At 44.9% G+C, this 26,513-nt stretch overlaps 2 protein-coding genes across 4 annotated transcripts in view; both read left to right on the forward strand.

Moving 5' to 3' along the window:
• EFEMP1 (EGF containing fibulin extracellular matrix protein 1) overlaps positions 1–26,513 on the forward strand; it is a 116,121-nt gene that overhangs the window by 85,998 nt on the left and 3,610 nt on the right. The window lies entirely within an intron of this gene.
• Positions 16,160–26,513, forward strand: part of PNPT1 (polyribonucleotide nucleotidyltransferase 1) — a 50,243-nt gene continuing 39,889 nt past the window's right edge. Inside the window, exons 1-8 of one of the 3 annotated variants that reach the window (XM_083432587.1) lie at positions 16,160–16,397; positions 18,533–18,593; positions 18,761–18,835; positions 19,047–19,152; positions 20,087–20,136; positions 22,230–22,293; positions 22,385–22,432; positions 25,038–25,151. In XM_083432587.1, the coding sequence (XP_083288713.1) occupies positions 16,210–16,397; positions 18,533–18,593; positions 18,761–18,835; positions 19,047–19,152; positions 20,087–20,136; positions 22,230–22,293; positions 22,385–22,432; positions 25,038–25,151 (706 nt within the window). In that variant the 5' untranslated portion in view covers positions 16,160–16,209. The remainder of the gene's footprint in view (positions 16,398–18,532; positions 18,594–18,760; positions 18,836–19,046; positions 19,153–20,086; positions 20,137–22,229; positions 22,294–22,384; positions 22,433–25,037; positions 25,152–26,513) is intronic. The other 2 variants (XR_014509248.1, XM_083432588.1) reach the window with 2 other exon arrangements.

Here is a 26,513-nt window from a genome sequence, read left to right on the forward strand (position 1 = left end):
ACAATCCTGATGTTTTCATTTGGTTTTTCGTCCTACGCTGTTGGACTTACTAACAGGATTAGACTTAGCACCGGAAGAGTTCAGTGTTCTGCTACCCCAAAGCCTTAAGTTCTGAACTTAGCAGGAATCTGATACAGATGGTGTTATGTATTGAAGCTTTCACCCTGGCAACCAGGAGTATCATGTATATAGTTTTCACTCAGGTCCACGTCAGTTACTTTAGGCGGGAAATCCTGGGTTGTTGTTGCTACAATGTTGACAGCCGGCTGCCTATAAAAGCAGGCCGGCTGAGCTGTTTGCTGTTCAGTTCAGTTCCAGCTTACAAATAAAGAGCTGCTTTGGAGAAATCACTGCGTCGTCTGCTATGTCTACCCACAACTTAACACTGGCGATAAGGATGGGATCGATGGACATCAGAGCACAGCCAGACATGGCCACCCTCTGAGCTGAGCTGATTCACTGAGCTGAAACACTGAGCGAAATCACAGAGCAGAACCAATTCAGAGCTGACCGTTCTGGCTAGAGCACTGTGTTCCATTCATCGCCTCCATGTCGGCATCAGAACCATGGCTTCACTCGAGCCTCTACCACCGTTTGCCCCAGCCTCTGAATCATGGGACTCCTACCTCACTCGGTTTGACTGCTTTGTTGTTTAGTCGTGTCCAACTCTTCGTGACCCCATAGACCACAGCATGCCAGGCACTCCTGTCTTCCACTGCCTCCCACAGTTTGGTCAAACTCATGCTGGTAGCTTCGAGAACACTGTCCAACCATCTTGTCCTCTGTTGTCCCCTTCTCCTTGTGCCCTCCATCTTTCCCAACATCAGGGTTTTTTCCAGTGAGTCTTCTCTTCTCATGAGGTGGCCAAAGTACTGGAGCCTCAGCTTCAGGATCTGTCCTTCCAGTGAGTACTCAGGGCTGATTTCCTCAGCTTCAGGATCTGTCCTTCCAGTGAGCACTCAGAATTTGACTGCTAGGTAAAGGTAAAGGTACCCCTGCCCGTACGGGCCAGTCTTGACAGACTCTAGGGTTGTGCGCCCATCTCACTCAAAGAGGCCGGGGGCCAGCGCTGTCCGAAGACACTTCCGGGTCACGTGGCCAGTGTGACAACGCTGCTCTGGCGAGCCAGAGCCACACACGGAAACGCCGTTTACCTTCCCGCTAGTAAGCGGTCCCTATTTATCTACTTGCACCCAGGGGTGCTTTCGAACTGCTAGGTTGGCAGGCCCTGGGACCGAACAACGGGAGCGCACCCCGCCGCGGGGATTCGAACCGCCGACCTTTCGATTGGCAAGCCCTAGGAGCTGAGGCTTTAACCCACAGCGCCACCTCCAAGCAAATGAGCTGACAAGAGGGTCTGTAGAGCAGAAGCGGGGCCTCTTCCTTCAGCCTTTGTGGCCCCGAAGTGTTTGCGACAGCCCGAGCATTGGTTGCGCCTCTAGCAGTCCAGGCAGAGCCATGGGACGCGATTCAAGAGAAGCTCCACAACCACTACGCTCCAAAGCCGTCCACGATTGCTGCCTGCCATGCGTTGGGCCTACTCAAAGTGTTGATTCTTGTTCTGCTTGGCTTACCGTATTGCCCAGTTCTTAGCAACCCTGCCTATGAGAAAAGTAGAGAATGTGGGATGTAACATCACAAAAGCAGTCAAATACTACATTTCCTGTTTGCCTAGAGTGGACACACAGGGGAATGTTGCTCCAGCCAGGAGGACTTCCTGTCACACCTGGCCTGAAGCATCCTCCCCCTGCGTCTGATCAGGTAGATGGGAATGACCCTGAGAGACCCCATACAAGGACTGGTCACACAGCCATCTTCCCTTCTCCTTCGCTTTATTCCATCTTGATGCTTTTGCTGTCTGCTGGCCCTCAGCCAGCAGCACATGGGCTCAATCCCCATACAGGACGAACCCACACTCTCTTCTGTAACTACAAGCTAAAGCCTGCCTTCAGGATCCTACTGTGAACTGAATGTAAGTAACCTTCTTATTACTTTCAAGAAAAGACTGTAGTGTCTTTATTCTTTTTTTAAGAGGGAACAAAGGGAATTTACCAGGATCAATCCAATCTGGACAAGCCAGACTGGATAGCTTAACTCAAGAGATTCTAACAAATCTACCAACTTCCTGCAATATACAGGGGAATGTACTTTGCTACCAGCTCACTGGCATGAGTGAAGAAGGATAATATTTAATCAATATATCATCTCCTACTATCCACAAGAATCCCACAGAGTAGGTGTTGCAGCAGAAGATCATCAGGTGGGGAAAGGTACATCCCCTATGCGCCATTGGGAATGAGAAAGAAATTCAGTTTGGTTTGCTTTTTAAAGACCCTCCAAGTGTCCCAGTCCTGGAATTATAAAAGTCATCCTTGCTTCTGATTAGTTCCTGGAATGTCCCTATTTTTAATACTCCATTTATAATTTTGTAATTGAACCCAGCAGTCACGTGACAGCAGCCACGAAATTAAAAGATGCCTGCTTCTTGGGAGAAAAGCAATGACAAACCTAGACAGCCTCTTAAAAAGCAGAGACATCACCTTGCCAACGAAGGTCCATATTGTTAAAGCTATGGTTTTCCCAGTAGTGATGTATGGTAGTGAGAGCTGGACCATAAAGAAGGCTGATCGCCGAAGAATGGATGCTTTTGAATTAGGGTGCTGGAAGAGACTCTTGAGAGTCCCATGGACTGCAAGAAGATCAAACCTCTCCATTCTTAAGGAAATCAGCCCTGAGTGCTCACTAGAAGGACAGATCCTGAAGCTGAGGCTCCAGTATTTTGGCCACCTCGTGAGAAGAGAAGACTCCCTGGAAAAGACCCTGATGTTAGGAAAGATTGAGGGCACAAGGAGAAGGGGACGACAGAGGATGAGATGGTTGGACAGTGTTCTCGAAGCTACCAGCGTGAGTTTGACCAAACTGCGGGAGGCAGTGGAAGACAGGGGTGCCTGGCGTGCTCTGGTCCATGGGGTCACGAAGAGTCGGACACGACTAACTGACTAAACAACAACAACAACAATTGAACCCAGTTCATTTGCTACTGATTTTTCATCTTTCTTTTGACTTTATCACTGAAAGCTCCTCGTGTTGTATTTCTTATTTGGTTGTTGATGTCTGGCTTGTTTGTTCTTTTCTTGTGTACTGTCTGTTTTTGTTTGTTAAGAAAAAAAATAAATAAAATAAACAGTAATATATAAGCTGTCTTCAGAAGGAAGTTATCTTCTTTTTTGAGCCCTGTTAAAATCACGACCTGCCAAGCCTAGTCATAGAACAGCTATGTGGCAAAAGAATTTGAATTCTCCTTCTGCATCTGAAAGCTTTATACAAGATGACATCTCTGGATTGTTGAAACTCTTCCTCGGTTCAAAATCCTTCTAAACTAACCTTCCCACCCCTCCCCAATTAAAAACTTCTGGGTGGCTTGCATTTTCCAGCTGCTGCTATCTGTGGCAACATATAAATCAGAGAGAAAAGGGAAACCCTTAAGCTCTCTTTCCTAATTCTCTTTCCTTGGAAGTTTGGTTTACACAGGATGAAAAGAAATATTCTTGGCAATGTGGGTGGGGCTGAACAGTTCCAGGAAGAAAATGGGCCACCCAATTGATTTGGGGTTGGCAACAGTTCGGGTGAGCAGTATCTCCTGCGTAAAGGCGTCAGGTGTTGTGGCTAAAATTTAGCGGGAAATCATTTACTCAGTCCAGATCTCCCCCTAACCTCAGATGGCTGGAACGTGGCTCTTGTTACCCAAGAGAGGGAGGGTGTTATGTACTGAAGTTCTCACCCTGGGCCAGCAGGGGGATACTGTAGATAGTTATGCAAATAAGGGATCAAAAGTGATGTTCAGTGATTGGATAGTTTTAGAAAGTTGCAACAGTTACATTGTACAGGAACTCTATATAAGCAGGCTGGCTGAACCCTTCAGTTCAGTTCTGGCCTGTGAATAAACAAGAGCTGTTTGAAGAATCGCTGCATCATCTGATATGTTCACCCACAACTTAACAGAGGACAAAAGCTTAAGTCATCTGGGGTGGTATCAAACTAACTCATACTTTCTGCGCAAGAAAAACCACTTGCACTGTTAAGTTGTAGGTGAACATATCAGACGACACAGCGATTCTTCAAACAGCTCTTGTTTATTCACAGGCCAGAACAGAACTGAACTGAAGGGTTCAGCCAGCCTGCTTATATAGAGCTCCACTACAACGCAACAGTAACAACTTTCTGTAACTATCCAATCACTGAATGTCACTTTCCATTCCTTATTTGCATATGTGGACCTGAGTGAAAACTATGTACAGTAGCCCCCTGCTGGCCCAGGGTGAGAACTTCAGTACATAACATGCACAACAGGACTCAACGCTTTCTCTCCCTGTGCGCACCCCACACCTTTGCCAAACTTGCCCCAGAGGGATGTGGGAGCCCCCAGAATGACTTTAGGGGGGACACAGAGGAGGAGAGGAGGGAAAGTCCCATTGCACAAGTAGAAATCAATGTGCTGACACAATGAGTTAGTTGGCTTTAGCTTTAGAGAGTTAGGTTAATTCATGGAGGAGAGGACTATTCATGGCTTCTGGCCACAATGGCTATGCGCTGCCTCTGCTGTTATAGGCATCCATGCTTCTGAATACCAGTTGCTGGAAACCACAGGAGGGGACAGTGTTGTTCTTGTGCTCAAATCCTGCGTTGTTGTTGTTTAGTCGTTCAGTCGTGTCCGACTCTTCGTGACCCCATGGACCAGAGCACGCCAGGGACTCCTGTCTTCCACTGCCACCCGCAGTTTGGTCAGATTCATGTTTGTAGCTTCGAGAACACTGTCTTAACCATCTCGTCCTCTGTCGTCCCCTTCTCCTTGTGCCCTCCATCTTTCCCAACATCAGGGTCTTTTCCAGTGAGTCTTCTCTTCTCATGAGGTGGCCAAAGTATTGGAGCCTCAGCTTCAGGATCTGTCCTTCCAGTGAGCACTCAGGGCTGATTTCCTTCAGAATGGATAGGTTTGATCTTCTTGCAGTCCATGGGACTCTCAAGAGTCTCCTCCAGCACCATAATTCAAAAGCGTCAATTCTTCGGCGATCAGCCTTCTTTATGGTCCAGCTCTCACTTCCATACATCACTACTGGGAAAACCATAGCTTTTACTATACGGACCTTTGTTGGCAAGGTGATGTCTCTACTTTTTAAAATGCTAGGGATTCCCAAAGGTATCTGAGTGGCCGCTGTGAGAACAAGATGGACTAGATGGGCCATTAGCCTGATCCAGGAAGCTCTTCTAACGTGAATGTGGGAATCCTTGTTCCAGAAGGGCATTTGCAGCTAAATTTGTTCGGGGTGGGGGGGCAGGCTTTTAAAAATATATATACAGTGGAACCTCGAGTTGCGGAAGTAACTAACACAAATAAAATCACATTAAAAACATAATAGGGGGAAAGAAACAAAAACAAAACAAAATCAATTTAATATACAGTGGTACCTCGGGTTACATATGCTTCAGGTTACATTCGCTTCAGGTTACAGACTCCACTAACCCAGAAATAGTACCTCAGGTTAAGAACTTTGCTTCAGGATGAGAACAGAAATCATGCTCCGGCAGCACGGCGGCAGCTTCAGGTTAAGAACAGTTTCAGGTTAAGAACGGCCCTCCGGAACAAATTAAGTTCTTAACCCGAGGTACCACTGTACAGGTTAAAATGCAATTTAAAATGAATTTTAAAAGTAGCCGATAAATCAAGACCATAAGAGGAGGGAAACATAAGGGTCAGACTGAGTCCAAACCAAAGGCCAGGCGGAACAACTCTGTCTTGCAGGCCCTGCGGAAAGATGTCAAGTCCCGCAGGGCCCTGGTCTCTTGTGACAGAGCGTTCCACCAAGTCGGGGCCAGTACTGAAAAGGCCCTGGCCCTAGTTGAGACCAATCTAACCACCTTGCGACTTGGGACCTCCAAAGTGTTGTCATTTGTGGACCTTAAGGTCCTCCGCAGGGCATACAAGGACTAACTGGTATCCTGGAGGCACCTCTGCAACTTGAAGCATTGGCATCCAGAAGCACCGTGTCTGCGCAAGCTCATGGCGCTATTTAGTGCTTCTGTGCATGCGCGAGTGGTGAAACCCGGAGTAAGTAACCGTTACAGTAATTCTGGGTTGCCACAGGACACAACTTGAAAAGACGTAACTTGAAGGGGATGCAACATGAGGTATGACTGTGAATATGCTGTAACAACTTTTGATGTAATGATAAAACAAGGTTTTGCCGCCTTCTGGCGGTTCCCTCACTGCGAGAAGCCAAGTTACAGGGAACCAGGCAGAGGGCCTTCTAATAATTTAATAATAAAAATAAATTATTATTATTATTATTGCCCATTGTCACTGCACCTCCATAAAAGAACGTGGAGGACCAAAAAAGTTTAATAAAAGTTGGGCATGTGGTTAACCAGCTAATTGGTGCCACCTAATGGTAGAGAAAAGGAATCTGTCGAGAGAGAGAGAAAGTTTGTGCAATTTAAAAGCCTTTTGTTTTCAGTACTTCTTGCTTTTGACAAACCTAGGCAGCATCTTAAAAAGCAGAGACATCACCTTGCCAACAAAGGTCCGTATTGTTAAAGCTCTGGTTTTCCCAGTAGTGATCTGGGAAGTAGCAGTCACCAACTTAAATGGCTTTAAAAAGTTTGACAAATTCATGAGGGACAAAGCCATCAATGGCTGCTAGCCACTATGACAAATGAATAAAGTGGGATAACATAACGACTACATAATTTACGCAATTACTTATGTAAATTACATAATTAAGTAATAAATTAAGTAGCTTATTTAAGTAATTAAGTAAATTAAGGAATTTTCACAACAGTAGGTGGTGAGATGAACACAGGATTTGAAGAATACAACCCGCAGTGGAACGGAAACAGGGCTGCATGTGACAAATACAGGGCGAATCAGGAGACCATGTCTCCTTACATCCTTACTACCATCATTAACTCATTGTTTTCTGGCTTCCATTCATCCAACCCTTCTGCATTCAGTCCTTGTACTCAGACACTTGGTACTCCCAGACTAAATCCCACCTCTTCATCCTGGAGAAGAGTGACTAGTGGGGTGCCACAGGGTTCTGTCTTGGACCTGGTCTTATTCAACATCTTTATCAACGACTTGGATGATGGACTCAAGGGCATCCTGTTCAAATTTGCAGATGACACCAAACTGGGAGGGGTGGCTAACACCCCAGAGGACAGGATCACACTTCAAAAGGACCTTGACAGATTAGAGAACTGGGCAAAAACAAACAAGATGAATTTTAACAGGGAGAAATGTAAAGTATTGCACTTGGGCAAAAAAAAAATGAGAGGCATAAATACAAGATGGGTGACACCTGGCTTGAGAGCAGTACATGTGAAAAGGATCTAGGAGTTTTGGTTGACCACAAACTTGACATGAGCCAACAGTGTGACGTGGCAGCTAAAAAAGCCAATGCAATTCTGGGCTGTATCAATAGGAGTATAGCATCTAGATCAAGGGAAGTAATAGTGCCACTGTATTCTGCTCTGGTCAGACCTCACCTGGAGTACTGTGTCCAGTTCTGGGCACCACAGTTCAAGAAGGACACTGACAAACTGGAACGTGTCCAGAGGAGGGCAACCAAAATGGCCAAAGGCCTGGAAACAATGCCTTATGAGGAACGGCTAAGGGAGCTGGGCATGTTTAGCCTGGAGAAGAGGAGGTTAAGGGGTGATATGATAGCCATGTTCAAATATATAAAAGGATGTCACATAGAGGAGGGAGAAAGGTTGTTTTCTGCTGCTCCAGAGAAGCGGACACGGAGCAATGGATCCAAACTACAAGAAAGAAGATTCCACCTAAACATTAGGAAGAACTTCCTGACAGTAAGAGCTGTTCGACAGTGGAATTTGCTGCCAAGGGGTGTGGTGGAGTCTCCTTCTTTGGAGGTCTTTAAGCAGAGGCTTGACAACCATATGTCAGGAGTGCTCTGATGGTGTTTCCTGCTTGGCAGGGGGTTGGACTCGATGGCCCTTGTGGTCTCTTCCAACTCTATGATTCTATGATTCTAAATAATAGTGACAAGGACATAACAGCACATTCAGGTTGTGCAATTAAAGCTCTTGCACAACAATCCCGCTTTCCCTACACACACACCAAAACAAAATAGGGCTTTTTGCACTACGGAAAGTGACTAGGAAGCGCACTGGAAAGTGTGGGATAATGGCTGCTTAATACACTGTCACATAATTTCTCCCAGAAAAAAATCAGAATGGATGCTCAGTAAATAGCAAACACTGTCTAACCTCTCCATAAACTTTGTGCAGGCAAATCAGAATGTATGCCCAAGAAACAGATTGTCTGGGAGCAGCCATTGTTTTTATACAGTGTTTTTGAGATCTCAATTAGTGCACAAGACGGCTGAATGAAGTTAATAAACAGAGAGGCCACCTATGTGCAGAGATAATTTTTTCCCTCCCCAGGCTAGATCTAATTAAACCAAAAAACACAGCAGATGAGACTGACACGACCTCTTCGATCTTCCATAAACCAGAGAGCAATTAAAGCAGCTTCCCTATCAATAGAAAGTGAATTATTGATCATCAAATGTCACTCACCCAGTGCATGCTAGATGCTTACCAGCTTGGACTCAAAATTACCTTCCACAAAATGATCGCAGAATGTGGTGCCTTCATCCTGTTGCCCTGGTGCAGAGCAGACTTGGAATGGTCCTTTAGCCCAGAATGCATCAGTCAGGTTAATATTCGGCGTTTGCCCATTTTCACTGCTATGGAAGGTCACTCCACTTACGCTCTCTTCCAGTGTGGTGTAGTGGTTAAGAGTGATAGACTCATAATCTGGTGAACTGGGTTCGATTCCCCACTCCTCCACATGCAGCTGCTGGGTGACCTTGGGCTAGTCACACTTCTCTGAAGTCTCTCAGTCCCACTCACCTCACAGAGTGTTTGTTGTGGGGGAGGAAGGGAAAAGGAGATTGTTAGCTGCTTTTAGACTCCTTTGGGTACAGTGGTACTTCGGGTTACATACGCTTCAGGTTACAGACTCCGCTAACCCAGAAATGCTTTACTTACAATAGTCAGAGATCTCACTCATGCATTGTTCTATGCAACAGCAGAGACAACACAGGCAAGGTATTCTTGGTTATAGCCTTAGACGTCTGCTCAGTTACATGGTTCAAAAAGGAGAGAGAGAGAGACTGGGAGGAAGGAACAGGAAACAACCCAGTGTGGTGTAGTGTTAAGAGCAGTAGACTCGTAATCTGGGAACCGGGTTCGTGTCTCCACTCCTCCACATGCAGCTGCTGGGTGACCTTGGGCCAGTCACACTTCTCTGAAGTCTCTCAGCCCCACTCACCTCACAGAGTGTTTGTGGTGGGGGAGGAAGGGAAAGGAGAATGTTAGCCGCTTTGAGACTCCTTCAGGTAGTGATAAAGCGGCATATCAAATCCAAATCCAAACTCTTCCAGGGATGAGGGACCTGTGGCCCTCCAGGTGTTGTTAGACTCCAACTCCCATCAACCCCAGCCACCAGGCAAAGAGGTCAGGGATGGTGGGAAATGTAGTCCAGCAACTTGTGGAAGACTACAGGTTCTCCGTTACTATTCAATATGTCAGCTTTGCATCTGTTAATATTTGGCGGGGAGCACAGCACACTTTTTCATATTTTCATATATACACACATATATACATGGGACGCGGGTGGCACTGTGGGTTAAACCATAGAACCTAGGACTTGCCGATCAGAAGGTCGGCGGTTCAAATCCCCATGACGGAGTGAGCTCCCATTGCTCAGTCCCAGCTCCTGCCAACCTAGCAGTTCGAAAGCACAAAGTGCAAGTAGATAAATAGGTACCGCTCCGGCGGGAAGGTAAACAGCGTTTCCATGCGCTGCTCTGGTTCGCCACATGAGCCAGAAGCTGTACGCCGCCTCCCTCGGCCAATAAAGCGAGATGAGCGCCACAACCCCAGAGTCGGCCACGACTGGACCTAATGGTCAGGGGTCCCTTTAACTTTACCTTTATACATATACATATACACACATACATAGCGAATCTGACTTCCGTAAGTGATGCTCCAAAAATGACACCACTGCTCTGTCAATTGCTTGCAAAATATATGTAATAATGCTAGAAAAATGCAACCTGTGCTGCTGATAGAAGTAGTGCGACTCATGCAACACGTTGGCGATTAATATACACAGAACAATAATTATACATACTTTATCAACCTCCTGAGAAAAATACAAAACATTAAACAAAGCCACAAAGACTTGCAAACTACCCAGCCTAAAATGAACTTATAATGTCTGGTTTCAATAGATTTTTCAAATACTTAACTCAGTCTTTTGGATAAGTTCATGAAGATACCAACAAAAGGTAAGTTCGATGATATTCATAATACCGAGAGGTGCTAGCAGAATTGCAGATAGATGTTAATAAAGATGTAGACAATGAAGTTGTAGACGGCAGGGTGCTGGCGTTTTGCACCTGTTTCGCCCTGGCAGTCCAAGTAATCAAAAGGCCGCCGTTCACCCCCAATGGGGCCCTTAAACTGGGGCGTGCAGGTAGCACACTCCCAAACTAGTTTTCCGGGGTAAACGGCGTTTCCGTGTGCGGCTCTGGCTTGCCAGAGCAGCGATGTCACGCTGGCCACGTGACCCGGAAGTGTCTTCGGACAGCGCTGGCCCCCGGCCTCTTTGAGTGAGATGGGCACACAACCCTAGAGTCTGTCAAGACTGGCCCGTACGGGCAGGGGTACCTTTACCTTTTTATACGTCTTGATATGTATATTGATATTCAATCTTATAGAGAATACTCTTTCTTGGTTTAAGTTTAAGAGACTGATTTGATTAGCCATTGTTATAGAGATAGTTATTTCAGACTAGCTCCAGATAGCAAGTGAAGTTAGTTTTGTAAGTTGGGGGGGGGGGGTGTCAGGAAGATACCACAGATTCCTCCTAAACCTGTATATTGGAAGGCTAGAATCCATAGGAGGAAGCTTGCAGAATGGCCTGAGCTGCTCAGCTAAGTTCCCGCCATTTGCATCTTAAAAGAGTAAGCTCTGTTGCCATAGATAGAAATGGGGGGAGACCTTTCCCCACCTTGCCTGGTATGATGCCATATCATCCTAGGCTGGAGAACAATAGGCCAAGGGGGCTTTTGTGTGTGTGTGTGTGTGTGTGTGAGAGAGAGAGAGAGAGAGAGAGAGAGAGAGAGAGAGAGAGAGGGTGTTTTGGATTATGTTGGAAGCTAGATACACAGAGGCTTGCATTGCTCTGTGCTGGGATTCCCTGGGAAACTTAATGGGGAAGTGAGGTCTGTTGAAAGTGTTAATACTGTGAGCCCTCCATCCTATGCTCAGGCTGTTGTTGTTTAGTTGTTTAGTCGTGTCCGACTCTTCGTGACTCCATGGACCAGAGCATGCCAGGCACTCCTGTCTTCCACTGCCTCCCGCAGTTTGGTCAAACTCATGCTGGTAGCTTTGAGAACACTGTCCAACCATCTCGTCCTGTCGTCCCCTTCTCCTTGTGCCCTCCATCTTTCCCAACATCAGGGGCTTTTCCAGGGACTCTTCTCTTCTCATGAGGTGGCCAAAGTATTGGAGCCTCAGCTTCACGATCTGTCCTTCCAGTGAGCACTCAGGGCTGAGTTCCTTCAGAATGGAGAGGTTTGATCTTCTTGCAGTCCATGGGACTCTCAAGAGTCTCCTCCAGCACCTGAATTCAAAAGCATCAATTCTTCAGCGATCAGCCTTCTCTATGGTCCAGCTCTCACTTCCATATATCACTACTGGGGAAACCATAGCTTTGTTGGCAAAGTGATGTCTCAGGCTGTATATATGTGTAAATAAAGCCACATATCCTAAAAGATACCACAGCCATTGACCTTCAGTCTAAGGTAACCACACCTCAGTAAGCCAGACACCCATTGAGTCTATCGCTGTTTCGGGACTGAAGTTGCGTGCAACTCTATAATGCACATCAGCTAGTCCTAATTTAATCATGTGTGAAGTCCAATACTGGCACAATTGTTGCTTTGAGCTCACATTATTCTGCTGTCTGAGCATGAATGAACAATCATCTCTGGTCTCCAGCAAGAGAGCTATATAACTTTACACTTCATGGAATAATTAATATCCTTTTAAAAATGATAATAAGACTTGCCCATAATGTATCATACCTTAAACACACACAAGCATAATTAAAAACATTTTTGCTTTCCATAGTACACCATAAAGTTGGTATATAATGCTCAGAGCTATTAAGTCTGTCTCTTCTTTTAGGGTTGCGAGTTTTTCAGCTGATTACTGTAGCTCTGTAGCTTCAATTGAAGTTGGACATTTAGTGTCACCAATCCCATGCTGAGGAATATGCTTCTAACAAAGGTTCAACAGGCATCCTTGATTTTAAGTTTCATGTGCCCCTTTCATGTTGACAGGTCTCTTCAGTTGTTGCTGGTTTTTTTCCCAAGATGCGCCAGTCATTATTATTTTTGTTGTTTTTAAAGTATATGATATTTTGTTGTACAGTCATACGTTGGATCTTGAACGCCTTGGCTCCCAAACAAATCGGCTCCCAAACAATTGAAACCCAGAAGTGAGTGTTCCAGTTTTTGAACAGTTTTCGGGAGCCAAATGTCCTGCAGCCAATCGGAAGCCGCGCTTTGGTTTCTGAACGTTTTGGAAGTCGAATGTACTTCCGGAACAGATTATGTTTGACTCCCAAGGTATGACTGTACGTGCAAATTTCGTATATGAGGCAGCTGCCTATAATTATTGTTATAAACAAATAAAATAATATATTATCTTTTAAATTTCCAGAGTTTACGTCATATAAAGGAGCTTGATAACTTTCAACAGCTTAACATGAGCTTATGATAATAAATGTCACTCAGTTTTGTACTAATTACCCTTCTTTTAGCTATGCTATTTACGTTATACTACATTATTTGTACATTTGCTCTTGAACAATATTTCCCCTTGAAATGACTTGAAGAAACAAAGTTCTTCCCTGTCCTTTTTTGCCTTAGTGGTGTTACCCCAGTTCTTTGGTTGGTTTTACTAATTTCTAAAAATCAACACTGGGTGGTTCTCGGTGACCTGTTTCCTGAATTGCTTGCAGAGAGATTAGATGATGTTGGCTATTTAATAAGCACTAATTCTGATTTGTTTGCAGGGATGTTAGATGACGTGTCAAAGCAAGTGCTTATCCCACACATTCCGGTGCACATTCCTAACCACAAAAGTGTGATATTTGCGGGGGGTGGGGGGAATGGCTTTGTTGAACCAGACCTCCTTATCAACTCCCCTGTTCAATGGGCAGGAGTTTCAACAATGTGCTTCACCGCAAGCAATAGGGCTGTGCCAACAAGACACAGAGCCGCATTATATATGGAACAACACAAAGTGTCTTTGCCACACCTAAATAGCAACCGTTGCATGTGTTGTTTTGCATCTTCAAAGAAAAGATAATGACTCTGCTTATATGCAGATATCGGTTTATTAAGTCTGAACAAGTACAGCGGTACCTCGGGTTAAGAACTTAATTCGTTCTGGAGGTCTGTTCTTAACCTGAAACTGTTCTTAACCTGAAGCACCACTTTAGCTAATGGGGCCTGCCGCTGCCGCCGCGTGATTTCTGTTCTGACCCTGAAGCAAAGTTCTTAACCCGAGGTAATATTTCTGGGTTAGCGGAGTCTGTAACCTGAAATGTATGTAACCTGAGGTACCACTGTAGTTGGAAGGCTTCGTTTAGAAAGCCAAGTGAACCCTTAGTCACGCAGGCATGTCCAAAGTCCGTTTTGGGGGCCTAATCCGGCCCACCAGTAATCTGGCTTCTGTGCAGTTTATTTCCTGGGGTAAAAATCTTTTAAAAACCTCAACAACTTCAACCCTTAAAAAGGCTCAACAACAGATGAGCCTTCTGTCAAACATTTGACAGAAGTGGAATACAAAAAGGGAGGTGAAATAAGTGAATGAAAGATAAGATATTGAAATTGTTTGAGTGTTTTAAATTGTTTTTGTTTGGTTTTGTTAGTTTAATGTGTCTAGTGTTATGTAGTGTCTTTATATTGTATTGTTTTTTTCCTCTGTTTTTATTTGGTTTTATAGTGTGTAAATTGTTCAAAAAGGAATAAATATTATTAAAAATAAAAAATAAAAAGGCTCAACAACTTTAATCTTTTAAAAAGCACAACAACTTTGGTCTGGGGTAAAACCCTAAAAAAAGGTCATAAACTTTGGTCGGCCCTCACGGCCCTTCACTTCATCAAATCTGGCCATCTTTGAAAAAAGTTTGGACACCGCTTAGTGGCACAAACTCCATTGAGATATCTGTGCTGCCTGGATTTCGCTACATCCCTTCTCTGCTCCACAAACCTTTGTGTCTGTGTCCAGCCTTGGGAGGCAAGATCCGCAGAGGCAGCAGATCCCAATGTGGATCTTTATCCCCTCTTTGTTCCTGATGTAGATCTTTACTCACCCCTTCTTCCCTGGCAGGGAGGCAGGGGGAGGCTCCATGTTGCGTTTTCCCCCAGGCACCAAAATATATTAGGCTGGCCCTAATTGTGTGTATATTTAGCAGGCTAGAGAGGTATCAGGAGGCCCAAAGCTCAAATGCAGTTGAAGTCTTTCTTCCCATATGGAGCAGTCTAAATCCAGGGAAATCCTTCATTGCATCCTCAGAGCTTGGAGGTATGCAGTCGTGTATCCATAGCAGTGACCATAGGAGAAATGACCACTAGGAGGACTGCAGAGAGAAGAAGAATAATAATTTATTATTTGTACCCCGCCCATCTGGCTGGGTTTCCCCAGCCACTCTGGGCGGCTTCCAACAAAGACCAAAAGTACAGTGGTACCTCAGGTTACATACGCTTCAGGTTACATATGCTTCAGGTTACACACTCCACTAACCCAGAAATAGTGCTTCAGGTTAAGAACTTTGCTTCAGGATGAGAACAGAAATCGGGCTCCAGCGGCGTGGCAGCAGCTGGAGGCCCCATTAGCTAAAGTGGTGCTTCAGGTTAAGAACAGTTTCAGGTTAAGTACGGACCGCTGGACCGAATTAAGTACTTAACCTGAGGTACCGCTGTACACTAAAATGTCACGCATTAAAAACTTCCCTGACCAGGGCTGCCTTCAGATGTCTTCTGAATGTCAGGTAGTTGTTTATCTCTTTGACATCTGATGGGAGGGTGTTCCACAGAGCTGGCGCCACTACCAAGAAGGCCCTCTGCCTGGTTCCCTGTAGCTTTGCTTCTCGCAATGAGGGAACCATCAGAAGGCCCTCAGCGCTGGACCTCAGCGTCCGGGCAAAACGATGGGAGTGGAAACACTCCTTCAGGTATACTGAAGAAACTCCATGGTGCATCTACAGCAGCACAACTGGGCACCTTCATATGTCCCAGCTGCAAAAGAATAGATATATTTTTATATTCTGCTGGAAGCCACCCAGAGTAGCTGGGGAAACCTAGCCAGATGGGCAGAGTATAAATAATAATTACTATTCTTAGTATTAAAACGTGTCTCTCCCACATTGGTCTCTACAGCCACAGCAGGCGCTGCAACTGTCCAGTAGCTTGACCTCACCCCCAAAGGCACAAGCCTCCATTGTCTCCCCACACAGATGGATGCCAGCACAGTTTAGAGATGCAGAACTAGATAACTCCAGCATTTCCCAAACTTGGGTGCCCAACTGTTTCTGAACTACAACTAGCAGGGCCAGTGATCGGGGTGATGGGAATTGTAGTCCAAAAACAGCTGGAAACCCAAATTTGGGAAACACTGACTGATTTACACACAAAAAATAAGTTTCAATAAAGTTTGTAATTCAAAACCAAAAAAGAACTACAGCACCCACAATTCTTTGCGGGAAAGAACGCGCATCGAACCTCTACTCCGCCGCGCCCCTTTGCCAGGAACAGGAGAGAACGACAAAAGGCCGCCGGCGTTCTAAGTCTCCTCTTATTGGCCCAGCCGCGGCATCGGGCCGGCCACTGAGGGGCGAGTTCCGGCGCGTGCGCACTACCGCCGGCTGCTCCCTCGCTTTCGGGGAATCGAAATCGAACCTCGGCACCGCTCCGTTCTCATTGGTCCGCCCCTTCGCTCCGCCCCTTTGCCGGCGGTTTTGTCGCGGGGAGCCAATCAGCTTGCGCCTTAGTGCTAAGTCAGTGCGGGGTCGGAGGTCGCGCTTCGCCGGGCGACTGTGGTGTCATGGCGGCCGCCAGCGCAGTCTGCCTTTCGTGGCTGAGGCGGAGGGCGAGCGCTTGCCGGGGTAGCGGCGCCATGGGGCCCTGGCTGAGGGGTCCGGGCTGCCTCCGCCTGGCGCGGCTGGCTCGGGCTCGAGGCCTGTGGAGCTCTGCTGGAGGCCCCAAAGCGGTGTCTGTGGACGTGGGGGGCAGGTAAGGGGTAGGGAAGCAAAGGTGACTGGTTCGCCTGCGCATAAAAACCGGTGTGTGATCCTCTTCCTTTCCTCCAGGGCTTAAAAGCTACCAAGGTTCAGCCTTGGAATCCGTTCCCAAAGCCGCGCCTGACTCCTGGGGGTGTTTGATGTTGCCTCTGGCCACGTGCAGAGTGTCTTTGCCCTCACCGCCTTGCATAGTGAAGAATCACAGAATGGCAGGGTTGGAAGAGGCCTCCTTTGAAGATAAGATGGGTTGTAACAGTCTGCCTGCAGTTGGGAATTTATTTATTTTTGTAATCGTTTTTATTAATTTTCCAATTTTCCAGTGTTGTATCATAACAAATAATTCACTACTTCAAGAGTTTCCCCTCCCCCCTCAGACTTCCCTCAACCTCCTTTTCTAGTTTATTTTAACATAGTATTATTTCCTTCATATTTTCATTCCATTTGTTTTTAGCATTTGATCTTATGTTGTTATTTAGTCGTGTCCGACTCTTCGTGACCCCATGAACCAGAGCACTCCTGCCCTCCACTACCTCCCGCAGTTTGGTCAAACTCATGCTGGTAGCTTCGACAACACTGTCCAACCATCTTGTCCTCTGTCGTCCCCTTCTCCTTGTGCCCTCCATCTTTCCCAACATCAGGGTCTTTTCCAGGGAGTCTTCTCTTCTCATGAGGTGGCCAAAGTATTGGAGCCTCAGCTTCACGATCTGTCCTTCCAGTGAGCACTCAGGGCTGATTTCCTTAAAAATGGATTGGTTTGATCTTGCAGTCCATGGGACTCTCAAGAGTCTCCTCCAGCACCATAATTCAAAAGCATCAATTCTTCGGCAATCAGCCTTCTTTATGGTCCAGCTCTCACTTCCATACATCACTACTGGGAAAACCATAACTTTAACTATATGGACCTTTGTTGGCAAGAGGGTGACCTAGTCCAAACGAATCTCAACATGCAGTCCAATTTGAAACCATACCGGACACTGCTTATCTTTGCAAATGTGCTTGTGGTTTTGTTACTGCTGCACCACACCGCTATACTTTTCCATTTCTTTTCCAGAGAAGGAGCAGCCTTGAGTTTGGTGCAGTTTTAATGTTTGTCCGCATAGCTCTTTTGCCACGTTTCATGTTATCCGCTCCCAGGGATCACTTTGCAATGTGGGGAGGGGAAAGATGAATTAAAAAAGAATAAAGGTGGAAGCAGAAACATGTTCCCATGCTCTGTCACTTCTTTTTTTAAAAAAATAATATTTATTTCATTTTTCACAAATACAAAAATTGAAAAAGACAAAGTACAATGGAATAAAATAAAAAAATAAAAAAAGAATACATAGAAGACCTTCCCCCCCACCCCACCAACAAGAAAAAAGCAAAAAACAAAGACATTTAAAAAAGAAAACACTTCCATTTTTCAAAATTCCATCCTTCTGTAACTTATTTCCTCCACCTCCTCCCACCTCCCTTTTTGTATTCCAATTATTAATTAAATCAGCAAATTCTTTCCATCTTTCACTGTTTACTCACTTATTTATCTTAATCCATTTAAACCTTATCCTCCCATCAACCATCTAAAAAATTATCTATACTCCAATCTAATAAAGAGAGAAAAGAAAAAAAACCCTTAAGTCTTATACCCTTAAATCCTAATGTCACAAATCCTTATCATATTTCCACTAAAGTCCACACTGCTGTCACTTCTGAGCAGGTGCGGTAAAAACCATCAGTCCTGACTTAAAACATATAAATAGGCATCCAAACAAGATTGATGAAAAGACATGTGTTCAAAGGTCGCAAGCACTTTTCTTTGTTGTTAACATGAGCTGGTAATGTTTATTTCATTTTTTATATCTGCAGGATATATATGTATATAAATATGAGCAAAACTTGTGCAGAGAGACTCTTCCCTCACAGCTGACCAGCTTCAGTTTTATAGTAAAGTGAAAGTTTTTCTAAACATGTGTGGGGTGCCTTTTTTCATACCTTCTACCTACAGCATTATGAAAGTATGAAAGCACCTACAGGCATTTGCAGGGTGTGTTTGCCTGTCAGCTGAATAATGCAGCCCCTTGCCACACAGATCTAAGAGAAATATAAATTTTCACATAATGAAACTTTTCTTTAATTTCCTTTCTTCAGAAAACTAGAAATCTCTTCTGGAAAATTAGCCCGATTCGCTGACGGATGTGCTGTGGTACAGGTAGAAAATTATTCAATAACCATATACCATTGAAATATCTTTCAGTTGTTTGATACATTTTGCCTATCTTTCCAGAAATATAGCAAATATAGAGATTGATATCTCATTGCTCTCTACTGAAGAAGTGTGCCTAATACCTTTCTCCCCCTCTTTAAAAAATAATTAAGCTAGGTGATACATCAGTGATGGTGACAGCGGTCAGTAAAACGAAGCCTTCTCCGTCTCAGTTCATGCCTTTGGTGGTGAGTAGCACTGAAGTATTTAACATAATGCATAGCTCTGCATAAAATTATCTTGCAAAGAACCAAGTTAAAACATTTCTAGACAAAAGCCTATAAAATTATTTCATTGTTCTGGGTGAATCAGATAAACTGGATTGGTATCTTGTGATTTTCTACAGTGTCCTGTGCTTAATAAAATAAAAGGGAACAATAATATTGTCTTTTATGTAAGGTTGACTATCGACAAAAAGCTGCTGCAGCAGGAAGAATTCCTACCAATTATCTGAGAAGAGAACTGAGCTCTACCGATAAAGAAATTCTTACAAGCAGAGTAATAGGTATGTACTATAAGTCTGAGCTGTGTTCTATTATAACTATTCCAATAATTTCTTGGAAATTTGGAAAGGGGGACTTTGTTTTTAAAGCCTTTCCCCATGATGCAGTAGTTTCTTGATATATTTAGAGAAAATTGTGCCTTAAGTGCTACTTACCTTGGGATGACATAAACCTGATCCTGAGCATTCTAACCTGGATGCAAATCTCATTGACTTCAGTGGACTGGCTTCCAAGGTAATTGAGCCTTGCATGCATTTCTTCCATGGAAACCAATGATACTAATTTCTTGGCTGGATACAATCTTCATGTTTGCCTGGATCCCAGGACATGGTCTTTGGGAGACAGTCCTGCTTTGCATCAGGGGACTGGCTTAACCGGTTTCATGTCCCCATCTGCTGCAGTATGAATAGCTAGTGAAAACAATTACCGTATTTTTCGCTCTATAGGGCGCACCGGACCATAGGGCGCACCTGGTTTTTTTTGGGGGGGGGGAATAAAGGGGGGAATTTATCCCCCCCCCCCAGCCCCAAAGAGCAAAGGGGCCAAGTCTTGGCTTTCTCTTTAGCTCCCAGAGCTTGCCGGGCTGGGGGTGGGGGAAGCCCAAGCTGCCCCCAGAACGGGAGTGGGGGCGAGGTTGTGTGCTATCCACAAGCCTTGCTGCTATCCACAAGCTTGCTGCTATCCACAAGCCTCCCGCCGGGCCCCCAAGGCTTGCGGATATCTTCCTGAAGCCTGGAAAGCGAGAGGGGTGGGTGCGTACCGACCCCTCTTGCTCTCCAGGCTTCAGCAAAAGCCTGCATTCGCTCCATAGGACGCACACACATTTACCCTTCATTTTTGGAGGGGGGAAACTGCGTCCTATAGAGCGAAAAATACGGTAAACATTGAGAGGGAGAGAGAGAGAGATGACCTTAAACATTTAATACTGTTTTACAGATCGGTCCATTAGACCACTCTTTCCAGCAGGCTACTATTATGATACACAGGTAAGTTACTTTGATCACTTCTTACTTCTAGCCTAGTTACTAGTCTAATGTTAGTGCGATACCACTATTAAATAGCTGTTTTGTATGTTGCTACTAAATAAATGTGGGAAATATCACTCTGGGTTGGATCCAGAGTTCTTTTGAGTGGAACTTCATTCATGAGATCCTCCCGCTGGAAGAAGAGAGGAAGGCAACCTCTGCCGATTCCTCCGTCTCTCTGGCCCCGTGGAAAACTCCCTAACAAGCAGTGGGGGGTGTTAGGGGCTGCATGAGGTAGTTAATGTCACTCACCTTACCTTGCTTCCTCCAACAGAAGACTTGCTGAGTTTCAGTGTTTTCCATGAATGGAAGGAGCCCTTCTGTACATGGAAGGGATGCTGTGGATCCAGTTAGCTGTCCTGCGATAGGCGGCACTGTTGAAATAGTCAGTTGTCTTCTCTTTCTACAGTATATTAGAAAATAATTGATGAGAAACATAGGGAACCCAAAAGGTATTTACAGTGGTGCCTCGCAAGACGAAATTAATTCGTTCTGCAAGTTTTTTTGTCTTGTGAATTTTTTCGTCTTGCGAAGCACCACTGTGTATTGACGGTTTCCCATAAGAATGCATTGGCGGTTTTAAAAAAAAGGCGCAAGACGTTTTCGTCTTGCTAAGCAAGCCCATAGGGAAATCCGTCTTGCGAAGCAACTCAGAAAACGAAAAACTCTTTCGTCTTGCGAGGTACCACTGTATTAAATCATAGAACCATAGAATCATAGAGTTTGACGAGACCACAAAGGCCATCGAGTCCAACCCCCTGCCAAGCAGGAAACAATGAAAATGAAATATCTTAAAACTTTGGCTCTGGAAAAATCCCTCTCCTAAATTTTTAAACAAGGCAAAAATGAATAACATCACTATTGGGCAACAAAACGTTAACAATCCAAAAAGCAAGCAGCAATAATAAATAATCAGCAGGGCATTAAAGGGACGCAACCCCACGATACGTTGGGTAAACCTGACAGATAGGAACCTCTGTTGTTTTTTTTAAATGAACAGTTTTTCATGGGGGAATTAAAAGAACATAAAGAAGGTCTTCCTGACCCATCTTTGTTGAGAGAACAAATCCAAAACTGGAACCCTAATGTCATTCAGAGTGTGTGTGGAAGAACACATGTAAGGCGATAGTCCTTACCTAAGTGTTACTGATGATCTTTATATTTGTAGAGAAATATATTTATTCAACATCCATAGGTGCACAGTCTATAACGGGTAATACCCAGCTAATTTGTACTCTATGAGTAGACCACATTTAAGTATTTTAACTCCATTGATTTAATTTGTTCTATTCTGAATATGGGGACACGGGTGGCACTGTGGGTAAAACCTCAGCGCCTAGGACTTGCCGATCGCATGGTCGGTGGTTCAAATCCTCGCGGCGGGGTGCACTCCCATCGTTCGGTCCCAGCGCCTGCCAACCTAGCAGTTCGAAAGCACCTCTGGGTGCAAGTAGATAAATAGGGACCGCTTACCAGCGGGAAGGTAAACGGCGTTCCATGTGCTGCGCTGGCTCGCCAGATGCAGCTTGTCACGCTGGCCACATGACCCGGAAGTGTCTGCGGACAGCGCTGGCTCCCGGCCTATAGAGTGAGATGAGCGCACAACCCTAGAGTCTGTCAAGACTGGCCCGTACGGGCAGGGGTACCTTTACCTTTACTTTATTCTGAATATGCCTAACTTTGATTGTCGCCCAACACCTTGAATAATATTAGCCTTCTTCATGTGCTGCTTGGCTATAGGGTGTTACCATGTCTGTTTGGAGGGTGGCTGAGCTCCCCCCCCCCCCCGCCCCTGAGGTTTTGTCTCCTTCCTTAAGCAGCTGTACTTTGCCTTGAGCTTTCTGAAAAGAAATCTAAACATGCAACTTCTGGGCAACCGGGTGCCCAGTTGCGGGTAGAAGCTTACCTGTTGGACTTTAGATAACCACAAAGAACGCATCGTTGGGAGATGCCTCATTGGGGACTGAGCTAAAGGCATAATCCTGGCACCTCCATATACATGAACAGGGCTTCTACATGAAATCATGCATCAACTTTTCTTTTGATTTCCCCAGATCCTTTGTAATCTTTTGGCTGTAGATGGTGTCAACGATCCTGCGGTGCTGGCCATCAATGGAGGTAAATGTTGTTGTTTTTTGTAAACAAGACTAGTTAGTCTTAGCAAAACGGTATAAAGAGTTTTCAAGTAATGCATCTCAATTACTTTTAGCTTCCGCAGCCCTTGCTTTGTCGGATATTCCATGGAACGGTCCCATTGGTGAGTAAAGATGCATTAACTTAAATTTAGCATTGGTCTGAAAAACGCATGGCGCAAGTTTATGAGAAATGAAAGCAAACCTCACCAGTTTGAAGCTGTAACGTTTTTTTAAAAAAAAGCTTTAAAAATCCAGGCACCATGAAGGCTAGAAAACTTTAGAGGCTAGATTACATTGTGTATTACCCCCCCCCCCCCAGGATGGATATTAAGTAGTCATTGATACATTTGAAGTCATTGATACATTGAATATATCAGAGCATATATAGAAGAATGGGGAAATAAAACTTGTAATGACTCATAAGAGCCAGTTCTTAGGGGCCAAGGTCCCTTCACACACAGACACACTCAGTAAAATATTTGAGGGCGCCAGCCCACCCCCACCCCCCCGTTGATGAGCATTGCCATTCAAATGGTGTGCTTGTATGCGTCTTGTGATCAATTATGTGGGGTGGACTTACCTCCCCCCCCCCCATTATAATTCAAGTTAGCACCCCTGTAATGAATATTTGGAACTCCTCAAGAGATGTTCTGCCTCTGAGCTGGTTTATTAACGTTCTATCTAGATTAGTCTTGCTTCAGTCTTGTAAGAGCATCCTTGTAGCTGCAAGATTGGCCAGTTCCAAAGTAGGTAAAGGTAAAGGTACCCGTGCCCGTACGGGCCAGTCTTGACAGACTCTAGGGTTGTGCGCCCATCTCACTCAAAGAGGCCAAGGCCAGCGCTGTCTGAAGACACTTCCGGGTCACGTGGCCAGCGTGACATCGCTGCTCTGGCGAGCCAGAGCCGCACACGGAAACGCCGTTTACCTTCCCGCTAGTAAGCGGTCCCTATTTATCTACTTGCACCCAGGAGTGCTTTCGAACTGCTAGGTTGGCAGGCGCTGGGACCGAACAACGGGAGCGCACCCCGCCGCAGGGATTCGAACCGCCGACCTTTCGATCGGCAAGCCCTAGGCGCTGAGGCTTTAACCCACAGCGCCACCCGTGTCCCAAAGTAGACGGTCTTTATTGTTGCATAGCTATTGGCAATTAAAGCTTCATTTGAAAACAAGTAGCAAACAGACATTAGCTGCAAACAATATAAACCTGATTCATTTGTACAGCAAAACGCCCATACATATAAATAGACAGATCACATGTGAGCAGGGTCCCTTAAAGACTTGAATAGGCCAGGTAATGATACCTCCCATCATTCTGTCTTCCCTTTTTTGTCCAGTCACTCTGGACTCAAGGCCAGTTCAGTACTTGCTGAGGAGCATAATAAAGTGTAATACTGTGGCCAGATTTTTCAGGGCCCACTTTATTCCCTCTTGCACATCTTTCATGGCTTTCTGTTTGGTTCCTCTGGGCTCTTGTCCTTTGGGGTTTTTTGGCAGATCTGTGCCAGCAATGAATTAACATTCAGTCTGTGCAACCTGTGTAGTGATTTGCTCCTGTCCTTCAGCACAGTGGAGTTCTGCTTCTTCTTTTTTTTAATATATATTTTTATATTTTATTACATACTGAGAGCCAGTGTGGTGTAGTGGTTAAGAGCGGTAGTCACGTAATCTGGGGAACCGGGTTCGCGTCTCCACTCCTCCACATGCAGCTGCTGGCTGACCTTGGGCCAGGCACACTTCTCTGAAGTTTCTCAGCCCCACTCACCTCACAGAGTGTTTGTTGTGGGGGAGGAAGGGAAAGGAGATTGTTAGCCGCTTTGAGACTCCTGAAGGGGAGTGAAAAGCGGGATATCAAATCCAAACTCTTCTTCTTCTTTTTCTTTTAACATATCATTTTCAACAGTAATTAAACATACTTTTACACCTTATTCAAATTTTTGACTTCCATCAATCCTGTCTGAAAATTTTCCAATCTAATCTGTCAGTATGCATTTCTTATCTTCCCTATTACATTTCAAACTCATAACCAATATCTCTATCTTTTTCTACTTCGTAACACTTCGTATATTTCTCCTTACAAAACTTCTTGTAGTCCTACTAGCGTAATTTGTTGATTACAGTTGCTCTTCAAATAATTCATATACTTCTTCCAATCTTCTGTAAATCTCTGGTCCCGCAGGTTTCAAATCCTTCCTGTCATTTTGTTCAATTCTGCATAGTCCATTAATTTCATCTGCCCAATGGAGTTCTGCTTCGTCTTTACTTGAACAGCTGTCCAACCTCTCCTTGCTGTATCAAAAATTGCTTTAGGAACTCATTGCAGTTTGCTGTGCAGCAAGGGAGGGGGCTGCTAAATTGTCCCCTGGGAACTAGCCCCTCAGTTCACCACCTACTATGTACTACGTAGAGCAGAGTTTGCCAGCTGTCAAAGCACAGATAGACCAAGTTGTATTGTACTTGTTTGAACAGAGCTAAATCCTCATCAGTTGTGTCCAGTACAGGCAAACTAAGGGTAGGCAGCTCTTTTAGTGGTGCAGCTGCTGAAATACTCGTGTGTGACAGCAAAATCTCTTGAATTAATCAATTGTCAAGCCCTACGCAGTTCTCCCAAACCGCATTAGCTTTTCCGTGTTAAAAGCACATCTGAAAAGTAATCTCACAAGCTAGTGTTGCCTTAGTTGCAAAAAGCTAACTGATGGAATATCTTAATTTATGGAGTATCTTCTCAGGTGCTGTGAGGGTAGGACTGATTGACGGCGAAGTTGTTGTGAATCCCACACGAAAGGAAATGTCGTCCAGCACTTTGGATTTAGTGGTCTCTGGAGCCCCTCGTAGCCAAATTGGTAAGTGATTCAAATGGATTATTTACTAGTAAAATGGCCAGAGTATGGTATGAAGCCATTTTATGCTATTTTAAAGCTAAACGGGTGTCAGCCTTATGATTATTCCACCTTTTTCCATAAAAGGGACTTAAGGCAGCTTATAGCTAAAAAAATTGAGGACTGTTTTTTTCCCCACCTGTGCTTAGCTGTTAGTAAGAACAGGGAAAAAATCAGTACAGTGGTACCTTGAGTTACAAACGCCTCAGGTTACAAATGCTTCAGGTTACAAACTCCGCTAACCTGGAAGAGTTACTTCGAGTTGAGAACTTTGCCCCAGGATGAGAACGGAAATTGTGTTCTGCAGTGGCAGCAAGAGGCCCCATTATCGAAAGCACGCCTCTAGTTCAGAACAGTTTCAGGTTAAGAATGGACCTCCGGAATGAGTTAAGTTCGTAACTAGAGGTACCACTGTACTTAAAAATAACAAAACATTAATAGAATATCACAGCACCAGCCCTTTCCTTAAAAACTGTTGGTTCTGAAAAGCCTGCTGGAACCAGAAAGTCTTCACCTGCCATCAGAAGGACAACAAGGAGGGAGTCAGCCTAACCTCTCTAGGAAGGGAGTTCCAACGTCTAGGAGCAGCCATCGAGAAGGCCCTCTTCTGCATCCCTGCCAAACCTGCCTGTGAGAGTGGCAGCGGCGAGAGAAGGCTTAGATGGAAGGCTCATTTGAAAACCAGTGTGCGCCACTCTCCAAGGGCTGGTTCACATACACATATTCATCACTTGATGACTAAATGGTCAAAGGCCTGGAAACGATGCCTTATGAGGAACGGCTAAGGGAGCTGGGCATGTTTAGCCTGGAGAAGAGGAGGTTAAGGGGTGATATGATAGCCATGTTCAAATATATAAAAGGATGTCACATAGAGGAGGGAGAAAGGTTGTTTTCTGCTGCTCCAGAGAAGCGGACACGGAGCAATGGATCCAAACTACAAGAAAGAAGATTCCACCTCAACATTAGAAAGAACTTCCTGACAGTAAGAGCTGTTTGACAGTGGAATTTGCTGCCAAGGAGTGTGGTGGAGTCTCCTTCTTTGGAGGTCTTTAAGCAGAGGCTTGACAACCATATGTCAGGAGTGCTCTGATGGTGTTTCCTGCTTGGCAGGGGGTTGGACTCGATGGCCCTTGTGGTCTATTCCAACTCTATGATTCTATGACTAGCATGTGTGAGTCAGCAACCACAGATCAAAACACTGCAGTTAGACTTCATGTATCACTTTAGATAACTTCAGGTGCAATAATTCCTGGTTCTTGCATTTAACATTGAGGGGCTGAGAGATGTGTTGAAGGACTTTGATGTGTATGAACCAGTTCTAAACTT

Source organism: Podarcis tiliguerta, assembly GCF_965153285.1.
Source record: "Podarcis tiliguerta genome assembly, chromosome: 3".
NCBI lineage: Eukaryota > Metazoa > Chordata > Lepidosauria > Squamata > Lacertidae > Podarcis > Podarcis tiliguerta.